This window comes from Diabrotica virgifera, chromosome 3 (assembly GCF_917563875.1).
Source record: "Diabrotica virgifera virgifera chromosome 3, PGI_DIABVI_V3a".
Taxonomy (NCBI): Eukaryota; Metazoa; Arthropoda; class Insecta; order Coleoptera; family Chrysomelidae; genus Diabrotica; species Diabrotica virgifera.
In genome coordinates, this window is record NC_065445.1 from 228,188,457 (window position 1) to 228,201,121 (window position 12,665).

Sequence of the window (12,665 nt, forward strand, 5' to 3'; positions counted from 1 at the left end):
TGATACCTTAAACCGTCACTGTGGATGACTTTTAAACTGTTAAATCAATAAATTCTTTACTGTAACCTGTTAGATCAGCTGAAGAAAGAATTCGTGAAAAGAACCGGTTTACAGAAGAAAAAATTTATTTTTCATCAGGACAGTGCACCGTGTCATATGAGCATTTTGAAAATGCAATGGTTTAAATCCATGAGTTAAAGTTCAAATTATTTGAGCAGCCACCATATTCACCAGATTTGGCTCCTAGCAACTTCCATCTGTTTCAGCATCTAAAATAATTCATGTAAGGGAAGAATTACCTACAAGTTTAAAGGAATTTTGAATTATTTTATAAATGTTTTACAATATTAGATGTACAATTTCCTTACACTTCTAACTAACACTTTGAAAACACATTTTGGTTAAGAATTTTATTGTAAAAACGTTCGGGTTTATTACAATATAATATATAAAATTAGAATTAAGCTTAAAAGGTCAGTCTAGTATAGATACATAATATATTGCACAAAGTTCTTATTCACACTTTTTTTACGGCAACAGCCTATGGTAATGAGCCTTCTTACTCTTTTCTATAACATAGAAAGAGTGAGGTTTTCCGTTACCAGGGAAGTATTTAGTAAAACCAGATTTCTTGGGTTTGGCAGGAACGTAGTAGTAAGGTTTGTGCGGTTTCTTTTCCTTCATCGGTTTATCTAAAACTTCATTCCAGCTCTCCTGATGCCTGAAATCCATAAGATAATCATCTGATTTAGCTTTGTGTGTTGAAGCTGCCTTCTTCATCAGAGGTAGATTCCAGTGGTATATCTTAGCAGGTTTTCCGTTGTTTTGGAACCCAACTGGTAGGTTTCTGCTTTTGCTGTGGATATTGTCAACGCTGTTTGGTTTATTGTGAACATAATAGTGAGGGTGTGGAGGGAGCTTCACGATGAACATGTGGGAATCATCTGATCTGCTGTGATGTCTTGATTCCACTGCTAATCGTTTTCGGTGATGACTGTTGGGTCCTTTGATTCTTTGTAAACCAAGTTGTGTAAGAAGGTCGTGGTTTTTTGAAGATGAGGACTGTTTGGTGTCTGACAGTGTGACGAAGACAATGGCCACCAGAATGATGGACCACGTTGTATGCCTGTAACAAAAGAGAAGTATATTAGAATACAGAATGACGTCAATAAATATTTACGAAGCATAACCGGTACAAGTTTAATTTTTTGATAGTTTGATACTATTTTAGTAATTGAGATTTTGTAATATTATATTGTTCAGTTTAATAATAATAGATGATTAGTTTAAAATCCAACTATTATACACTGCTGGTAACTATATAGGCATGGATCCCGCGTACCAAAAAAAGTTGATTAATATCAAACTGAAAATTTGTTAATATAGCTTAATGGTGTCTAGTCGGACAAATTCTGATGCACGGGAACACTGAAACAGGGGAAGTTTTAATTGTGGAACAGTTTAAAAATTTGGTACATCAGATTACGAAAAATCCCCATGTATTTTGTCGAACAGAACTTCCAATTGATTTGTTACCGTTTCATTAAACTCTCATGCAAAAATCATACTGCTATTTATCACCAATATAATTCCTGTCATTTGACATTTTCTTCGTGTTCTACTCATTAAAATGCCCAGTTGGTGATAAATACCAGTCTGATTTTTGCATGAGATTTTAATGAAGTGGTAACAAATCAATTGGAAGTTTTGTCCATGGAACGTTTTCGTAGTCTGACGTTCCAAATTTTTAACCTGTTCCACAATTAAAACTTCCCCTGTTCCAGTGTTCCCATACATCAAAGTTTGCCCGACTAGACACCGTTAAGCATTAACAAATTTTCATCTTGCTATTAATCAACTTTTTTTGGTACGCGGTATCCAGGTCTGATAGGTATAGGACATTATTTATATACGTCACATAATTGAAAAACACTCATTTATTTTTGGATTTATTATGTTCACTATAAAAGGCGTTAGAAAATTACCCATTAAAGTTCAGTAATAACGTAGTAATATAGGGAGTCTGCATCTAAACAGGCTGTAGAAACCGCTGTAAAATACAAAATATTCCCTTATAGTCCGTTCACACTATCCATGTATAAGATGTGAATGTACTTACAATAGAATATTTATAATTGCAAATAGTGTAGGAAACAGAGGTTGAACCTCGCAAAATGGACATAAGTCCAGTTTTATTTTTTTTTCTGGTATATCAAGGGTTGCTTATTATGCGACTAGCTTTTTCTTAAAATATTTCGCCCCGGAACCCCCCTTTTCATCCGTTTAAAGGGGGTAATTTGTGGTTTTTGCGAAACGTAGCCCTTCCTGTACGTTTTGCAAAAAATTTATTTAATAGTAAAATGAAGAGGACTATATTTCCTACTATTTATTTTCCGACAGTATATGTCTATCACCAACCGTTTAACGGGGGTGGCGCCCCAAAGTTGACAAGTTTTTAAAAAAGATGTTTTAAAAAAAATTATTTTTCCCTGACTGTAACGAAAATTAAGAAGAAACCCTGGGGAGATTAATCACAAATTATTGGCTGATTTTTTGGTATAGGTTTTATTTAAGGGCAATTACCCATTTTTTAATTACAGGGTGTTACATTAAAAAAAAAACCCTTTTTGCACCCTCTGAACAGCCTATGCTAGAGTAAAGAAACTTTCAGCGATTATCCATGCACTGGTGTTATTTACAAATTTCTATAATGCACCCCCATTTTTTCCAAAACCACCCCAAAAAAGGACAATTAATAAGAAAAGTGATTTTCTTGGAATCCTTCACACACCATGCCCTTTATTAAAATGGTTCATAATATATCATTTTGTGCACGTTATTATTACCCATGCACGGACACCAAGAGCGATTTCTTAATGCAACCCCTGTATCCAAAAAAATAAATAAAGGGGGGTTTGAAAAAAATTTTTTTTGCTTTTTGACTCATATGGACATATGCTCCATCAATAGGGTTTGCTTTAGGCTATCCTTGAAAATAAACTGTAGAAACTACCCCTATCCCTTGGAGAGCATGTTTTGACGATTTTCTCATTACCTATGCATTTTTTTAAAACAAAACTTATAAAGAATTAAAGACCACTATTTTCTCTACAAATTAGGTCCTATGATTTTTTTCGTATAAGCAACCGTTACGGCACAGTGGCGCCGTAAACCTCGGAAATGCTTTGGCGGGCTCCAGTTTTTGTTTTTTTTTTCGTCACCTATTCATTTTATGGATAACGTACTTATGGAAAATAAAAGAACACACTGTATGCTACACATTATGACCTATGCATATTTTATTTTCTTTGTACCCTAAAGCCACAGTGGTGGCCCAAAATCAATTTTGGATTATTTTCTTTTTAATTCTCCTTTTTTCGGGTAGTTCCGGGGAAAATATTGGGGTGCATTATACAAATTTGTAAATAACACTAGTACATGGATAATCGCTGAAAGTCACTCTAGGATATGTGGTTCAGATGGTATAAAAAGGGTTTTTTTAAAATGTAACACCCTATAATTAAAAAATTTGCAATTGCCCTTAAATGAAACCTATACTAAAAAATAAGCCACTTATTTGTGATTAATTGCCGCAGGGTTTCTTGCCGCAGGGTTTCAGGGAATTTTTTTTAAAACATCATTTGTCAACTTTGGGACGCCACCCCCGCTAAACGGTGGGTGATAGACATATGCTGTCGGGAAATAAAAAGTAGGAAAAGTCCTCTTCATTTTACTATTAAGTAAATTTTTTGCAAAACCTACAGGAAGGGCTACATTTCGCAAAAACCACAAATTACCCCCATTAAAGGGATGAAAAGGGGAGTTCCGGGCGAAATTTTTTAAGAAAAAATTAGTCTCATAATAAGCACTCCTTGATATACCAGAAAAAAAAATAAAACCAGACTTGTGTCCATTTTGCGAGTAATTTATTGTGACGATAAATTGCTACGATTTATTGACTTTTTTAAAGCTTCTTTAGACGCTGCGATATATTGTCGCGATTGTGATGTGCAGATGTGTGCTTTTGCCCTGGGAGTAAGTACCACCCTTTCTCGGGGGTGAAAAAACATACGTTCAAAATAAGTCCGGAATGGAATAAACTTACTGATTCTAAGCAACTTTCTCATCAGGCGGTTCGGGGCATATATGACTCCAAAGAGGTTGTAATGTATTTTTGAAAATTGTTTTGTTATAATAAATAAAAACTGAATGTTTTTTATAGAAATTGATTGTAAAACTATCAGAACAACGATTTTTATTGAAATTAAACTCAAAAATACAAACATTTCGCACGCTTCGAAGAAAAGTATAGTAAATCAAATTTTTTTTATCTTCACTTATTTACAAACAGGAATGGATAATACAGTAAAACCTGTGTTAACGGCCACCTGTCAAAACCGGCCACCTGAACTAGCCGGCCAGTTTCAAAGTTACGCAAACCAAAATTTGTGGAGTACAAAACCTGGTATTAGCGGCCACCTCCTTATATCGGCCAATAGTTCTGTCATTTTTAGCGACCGTTATTGAAAGGTTTTACTGTATATCTAAAGCACTATCCCCTAAGAAAACTGTAATAATTTAAGTTAGATCGTTATTGCCTAGATGGTACAAGAATCTCTATGCTTCGGAACAGGTACATTAGATTTACTGATCAAAAGTGTAGTACTAAGTACTTAAGTATTATTACCGTTTAATTTAAGCATACCGTAAGTGTTGTAAACTTTAGTTTCGTGTTCCCCGGTAAAAGTGTAACATTTTGAGTTGCCACTCTTATTATCAGAATAGTTACCAATATTTCCACGTTACTTCCGCCGAAAAGCGTAATATATTTGTAATTATTGCTGTTTAGTTTAGAAGAGTTTAGATAGAGTTTTGTTTCGTATTTTCCGAGTAAAAGCGTAACATTTCGAGATTATTCTAAGAAAACTGTAACATATCAGGTATTAAAAAATGACTCATTATATCAAAAACCGCTTTGTTTCAAGAAAGGCTTAGGCAGATTAAGGAATAAGCATTTATTTAATTTTAATTTGACGCTATTTGAGAATGTATAATTTCATTTCTGGTTCTTCTATTAGCATTTTAAAATTGACAAAATTTGTTTGTCTCCTGAAAAATTTTGTTATTTTGATTTATTACACTTTTCTTAGGAACGTGCGGTTTGCAAAAAAAAGTGAAATTCATGAATTAATTATACATTGCCCATTTTTTCATGGAAATTGTTGAAACATTATTAAACACGAGGAGACCCGTGAAAACACGAGGCCAATTCGAGCTCGTAGTTGTCAAATGGGTAAAAATCGTACTTTATGGCGGTAAGGTTCAAATCAACCTCGTACATATTTTTACAATAATTCGACTAGAGACTAGAGTACCTATTCTATAAGGATTTAAATGGTACCAAAAGCATTACAAATTATTCAAAAATAAACATAAAAAATTTGTTATTTGCCAATTAATAAGTTTTATGACGAGGTCTTTAAGACATCGTTCCGTCAAATCGGAAGTTATTTAAAAACTGTTCCCGCAGATAACGTGTTAACCCTTTTTTGTGATAATAAGTAACACAAATCCATTTTAGTTTGTTCCGTTCTTGCCAGTCAAACAAAATGATTGGTTTTTAATAACTTACTCGGATAACTCGAAAAAAGAAATCTATATCGCTTTAATACATCATAACGTGTGATCCAAAATTATTGTCACCATAGGTGGCTTTGAACGACAGAGATAGCTATACAGTGCATGTCTATTCTTAATTCAGATATACTTTCCAGTTTACGTCAACTTTGCAGTGTACGTCCACGGTTATTAGACTTTATTACGGTTGTCTTGTCCGACGGTGGTGGGGAGACTTATATTTTTGACTTTACGTCACAAGAGTTTACATTCCCATATTTTTAAATTATTTTCGATCATTGAATGTGCGTTATTGTGTATATATGTGTATGATTTGTGTTATTATGAAATAATAAGACAAATAGTACACATTTTATCTTATACCGGGTGGCGAATCGTAAAAAGGGCCATAGGAAACTCAATGTAAAGTTCTGAATTGTTGAATTCCTGCTTCCCTAATTATTCTACATCAAAAGTCATGAGAGAATACTTGTAGAGAATTAAAATCTATTAAAATCAGAAGTTAAAATAATTGTTCTACGATTTAAATGCATTCCAAAATTTTGAAAAATATGATACATTTGCCACAATAGGTATGCGTGTAAAAGTAAGGCCACACGTTACTATTTAACTGACAGTGCTCACACCATTGACTGAATAAAAAAATCTTTATTATTAATTCTTTCTCCGCAACTGAGGGTATCTTATCAACTGTATTGTTTTTGTACAATAGATGATAAAATAAAAATATTGACAGTTCAAAAATGTGAACATTATTGCATTGTGTGTGGCCTAAGTTTGGGCTGAAAACTAAAATGTATTACATTTTTACAAAATTTTGGAATATGTTTAATTACGTGGCGTAGACCAATTTTAACAGTTATTTCCAATACAGATTTCAATCCTCTTCAAATAGTTTCTAATGTTTTTTGATGTAAAATAATTATTAGGGAAGCTGGAATTCAACAGTTCAGAATTTTACATTGAGAATGCAAAACTGTGACGCATGTCAAAATTCTCAATGTGTTTTAATTGTATTCATTTTTATCGAATCCTGAGAAAACTAATAAATATTTTTGAAAAATTTAAACTCAGAATGAAAGACTACATTATTACCGAGGGCTACCTACCCGTCTATAATATAAGTCCCTGAAAACTTCTATAATGTTTATTTTAATAAGTTACAGGGCTGAAAATAAAAGAGAAGTGTGATATTTAATTTCAAATATTTCATTCAATAGAATCTGCTTGTTTATTCTAAGGGGCTTTCCTCACTCGGTAATAATGTAATCTTGCATCCTGCGTTTAAATTTTTCTAAAATACTTAGTTTTCTCAGGATTCGAAAAAAATCATATTACGATTCAAATGACAGTAAACTCTCGTGACGTAATCTCACCCTTAATGTTCATTGGTTAGTCGATTTAGGCAACCGTAGTAATGTCTAAGAACCGTGGTGTACGTCAACTTAACAAGAAAAGTTAGGTTATGTAGTTTGTTTGATTTTATTTATTATTGTTACTTATAATTTTGTTAATTCTTTTTATTTCCTATTAAAGTTCTGTGTTAGGCTTTGACTGATTTTTTATGTTTTATAATGGTAATCAAAATTAATTGATAAAGCAATGATATAAATTCAGATTAAAACAAGACATACGCAATTTTTTGCACGGCTCTTTGATCCCAATAATTGTGGATCGCTCGTTATTATGTATATGTAAAATGTAAACATTCTCGTGCACAACTTCCATTAGAGTGCAAACATAAACTTCTAGTTTATAATCGACTCAGACTGCCATTTAATGCAAGCCAACAAGCCAAAATATTACTATTAATAAAGTTTCTAGTGGATGGGCCAATATTAGTTTGCTTGACAGGAAATCGGTTTTCATTATATGTAGACAGAGTTAATTTCCTGCAGTATATGAAAATTCTATTACAAGAACAATTATAAAGCTACAGCTCAAACAGCCCTAATTAGACTTGTGTCAAGGGATGAGAACGCCTGAGCGTTAAATAGGGAATTTATGGAAAATTGATTAAAACAGTCATTTAAAAGTTTTGAACAAAGGACAACGTTACGGTTTATGGGTCGCTTTTATAAATGCCTTTTAACTGAAATAAACCAATAGGTACCTACTATTATTACTTTAAAGTAGATATGTTTTCATTCTTTGTTTTAATTAATATTAATCCATGCACTGACGGCAAAATATTGCAAAACTTCTGAATTTTAAAGAACCGTCTGGATTGATGTGAAATGTGGCACAAACATATTGTATATTGTACAATAAATATATTTATGATTTTGTGCCAAGGTGTGCTTTTGCCAATTCTCGGGGGTGAAAAAACATAAGTTCAAAATAAGTTCGAAAGTTTATAAACTAATAGTTAAACTAATAGGCCATTCCAACAAGCTGTCAATTTTAACATCAGTCTGACAGCGGAAGGCAAACATAAATGTTTTTCTATCAGCTCTTAATGTGTTTTAGATCATTTTAGTTGCATTTATTTGTAATTTTGTTTTGTACAAGGATTAACTTAACATTTTTACTGAAATAATCGATAATATGCTTCATTTCTGTTGTGCTTTGAAATGTGGAATGCGAAGTAATCGTGATAGTTCAGTTTTAATCGGTTACATCAGTGCTACATTTTAAGCATAAAACAAACTGAACTAAATAGGTTATGATCTGAGAAAGACATAAACAATGGTTAAATATAATAATAAAGCTATAAAATGTACTATAAAAATGCTAAGTAACTAACTAGTGTACCTACAAGCAACATCTGTATTATATGCCAACAACTTTCTAAGATATTCACTGATCTTTACTTATACACCGCTTAAAACTAAATAAAGTCGTTCAAGTACTTCTACAATTAAAATCTACACGAAAACAACAACAAAGTGTTCGCAAAATACAAGTAGAAGACTATTAAAGTGGAAAAAATTTAAGAAACACAATGTCAAAAAATATAAAGAAATAAAATATGTTCGTCCGCGGACCATGACGCGGACTTTTAGTCATAGCATACTCCACTTGTCGTCGACTAGTCCCTGACTGTCTCTGTGAATACACTTATTAATTGCCTCCCGCAGGTGACGTAAACGTCAAAGTCTTGAAATGGCCTATGGACCGTGATAGTCGTGACGTCAAATTAATGTTGGCTACTCTGGAAAGTTTTCCAAACACAACAAACGTCTGTCAAAAATTCACACGTGGTGTTTGCCAATTTTTATTTTCGGTTTTATATGGTTTTTATAATTGGAATATATTGTTTGTAGGTTATTTAATTTTTACAAAATGGTAATGAGTGCTGGGTACCCTATTGTAATCAAAGCTCATAGGGGAGAACTAGCAAGTTTTTTAAGTTTCTTACGCAGTAAGTACTATGTATTGTGTAAATCCTTGATTTTTTGTAGGGGCATTTATAAAATAAAAAGCAATATAATAATAATATAATAATATAATAATAATGGAGTTTATTTGTAGCAAATAAATTGTACATATAAAATAAACTCAGTTCCTCACTGAAGTTGTATGTACAACTTGTGCGTGAGGGTTAAATTTTGATTATAAAACAACACTAAATAATTTTAAAATTTACAAGAAGGAATCAAAAATAGTCTTTTTGCTCATCTGTCTTCAAATTTGGGCTCCTCTTCTCACTGATTCAGTTACTGTTAAATTTTGTTTATCGGACCTACGAAAATCTCATAGAATTTAAAAAAAAGGATTGCAAATAATTTCTGGTGGGACTCCTCTGGCGGGACTTCGCTTTCTAAAGAATTACCATGACTTTTGATTGTGTTTTATTCATTTTTACAATCAATTTTACGATTTAAATACTTAAAAGTGACGTTTCAAATAAAAAATAAATCATTTTTGACATATGATTGATATGACTAACAAGGATTGTGTCTTTGTAAAAAAAGGCGCAGATGATTTCTAAAACACAATAAAATTAAAAATGACTACACAAACCACGTGTATAATCAATTGACAGACGTCAAACGTTTGTTTTGTTTGGAAACCTTTTTGACGTTTGGACGTCACACTATCACGGTAACTTTTGCTCTGAGTTTTTTCACTAAGTCACTACTTTTCGAGTTATTTGCGAGTGTATACGTTCTATTCATTTTTCAACAAAAAAAAAACATGTTTTTAGACGATTTTTCGAAAACAACTAAAAAAGTCAGTATTTTATCGAAAAAAATGTTCTTGGCAAAAATATAGCCTATAAAAAATTTAAAAAATGGTTTATGTGTGAAGTATGTAGACCAGTAGCAGCAAAGTTGTAGCTAATGAAAAGTAGGTCAAATTCCAAATCGAATATTTCAACGTGAAATAACCAAAAAAAGAAGTCCATAAGGAAAAATTTCCTGTAGCTGGCTGTATACCATTAATTACAAAAATTGAAGAAAAAATCTTCTGTGTAAAAGGTATATTTATTTAAAACCCCAATAAAGGGCTACATTAAAGACAGAACGTTTTCGCTCTAAAGAGAGCATCATCAGTTTTCTAAGCAATCTCTACATGCTAAGCCACCAAATGTTTTAACCCATGTATTTTTGGTGGCTTAGCATGTAGAGCTTGTTTAGAACACTGATGATGCTCTCTTTAGAGCAAAAACGTTCTGTATTTTAATGTAGCCCTTTATTGGGGTTTTAAATAAATATACCTTTTACACAGAAGATTTTTTCTTCAATTTTTGCAAAAAAAGAAGCACTTTTTGGGTAAAACAGAACACAAGCAGAAATTGTTTAAAAACGCTTTATTTTTGTTTTTTAAAAAAGTTTCTAGCATCAAAAGTAAGTACTTTTAATTCAATAAGTATGGTAAAATCTGTATTCAAAAAGTATGTAGTGAACCTATGTAGATCGTATGTTTGTACATATAATAATTCGATCTGATTTAACTAGTACTGAACAAAAATTAAAAAACTAAAAAAGAATGTTTGTAATAGAAGAATAAAAAAAGAATAAAAGAATGTTTGTTATATTTATCCAGTTCCTATATAAAAAAATAAATACATGTAAGATAATATAAAATGTTTCTAGGTAGGCATCTACATGCATTTACACAGTATGTCCCTGAAAGTTGTATCCATATGGAAAACTTTTAATATTAATTTTACGAAAAAAAGTTATTCTTCATAAAAAGCTCTGCATGGTCCAAAATCTAAAATTTAAATATCAAATATCAAATTTTTTTAATATTATACGAGGTATGTCAAAAAGTTTGAATTTCACTCAAGAGTAAACTAGCTTTATTTTTCACAATATTGAAAATTGCTATTATGAAAAGTTGTTTGGAATTAAAAGCTATATTCTAGTATGCAATTACATCCTTCTAATAGAATTTTTTTTTTTTGAAAAATTATGGATAACTAACATTATTTTCAGTAATTTCAATTCTGATAACTCTTTTATTATTAATTTTACGAAAAAAAGTGATTCTTAATGAAAAGTTCTGGATGGTCTAAAACCTAAAATACAACCAGCTTATGTCAAATTTTATCAATTTTATACGAGGTATGTCACAAAATATGAATATCGTTCAAGAGTAAAATACGTTTATTTTTCACAATATCGAAAATTGTTATTATAAAAAGGTATTTACAATTATGTTTCAGTATGTAATTGCATCCTTCTAATTGAAATATTCTGAACTATAAAGACACTTTACTTTTAATCTAAATTTATCTTTTTTGACATACCTCGTATAAAATTGATAAAATTTGATATAAGATGTTTATATTTTAGGTTTTAGACCATCCAGAACTTTTTATTAAGAATCACTTTTTTTCGTAAAATTAATAATAAAAGAGTTATCAGAATTGAAATAACTGAAAATAATGTTAGTTATCCATAATTTTTCAAAAAAAAAATTTTTAATTAGAAGGATGTAATTGCATATTAGAATATAGTTTTTAATCCCAAACAACTTTTCATAATAGCAATTTTCAATATTGTGAAAAATAAAGCTATTTTACTCTTGAGTGAAATTCAAATTTTTGGCATACCTCGTACAACATTCATAAAATTTGATATCTGTTGAATCTTGCGTTTTGGACCATGCAGAACTTTTTATAAAGAATAACTTTTTTCCGTAAAATTAATAATCATTTTTTTTTCCATATGGATACAACTTACAGGGACATACTGTATAATTAGGCAATATTAAACATCGTCACACACTATTCCCGTGTTCTAGCAATTAAATAGGTTTTAACGAGTAGTGAGTAAAATGTTTTTCTGTTTTCCAGTCTAAAAATTTAAAATTGAAATGTTAAAATGTAATATTGTAAAACTGTTAAATGTAAAATTAACATGTGTATCATTATTTCTGCTATTGTGAAATCAATTAACATTATTATTGTTAATAACTTAATTTTTTTAATTGTATGCGATTTATTAAACATACAAAATGTCTAATCATCTGTTTCCAACACAGCAAAAATTTTTGTCATTAAATCGCAATTTTTTAAACAAAAACCAAACGTTTTTTTCTAAACCTTCCAGTATCTTATTTGACCAATACCTACTCTTCAAGATACAATTACGGCTCTTCACCGTGTATGCCAATAGATACATATCTGGTCAATATTTACCCGACATCGGCACTCCCGAGACAGGGCTAGCGGTTTCTGAATATTCTAATAGCTCTGGTCAATGATTTATGATCTCTTCTAGAGACTCAAGAATGTATGTAGGCAAAATGCAATAAGGTGTATTTGAAAACACCGCAAATTGCTTATATATGCGACATGTATGCGTGAATTCTCACGGCCCATTGAATAAATGAAACACTTGCAAGAGAGAAAAAACTGTTTTTCATTTAATTACTTGTTTTTATCTCATTTCTTCGTTTTTTGTTATAAATATTTATTGGTCGTAAACAGGAGAAACTGTTAAAGACCTATGATTAATTTATTTGTGTGTAAACTATTAGTTTTGTCAGTTGTCAGTTGTGTGTTAGTTTTTATCATGTAGGGGAGAGTCGGCTATTGGTGCGCAACTAAGGCAAATTCACGATACATATTG

General features: G+C 31.2%; 1 protein-coding gene across 2 annotated transcripts in view; it reads right to left on the bottom strand.

Moving 5' to 3' along the window:
• Window positions 1-395: 395 nt before the first annotated feature.
• Window positions 396-12,665, bottom strand: part of LOC126881569 (uncharacterized) — a 321,109-nt gene continuing 308,839 nt past the window's right edge. For both annotated transcript variants that reach the window (XM_050645892.1, XM_050645893.1), the window contains exon 2: window positions 396-1,126. In XM_050645892.1, coding sequence (XP_050501849.1) covers window positions 529-1,126 — 598 coding nt within the window. In that variant the 3' untranslated portion in view covers window positions 396-528. The remainder of the gene's footprint in view (window positions 1,127-12,665) is intronic.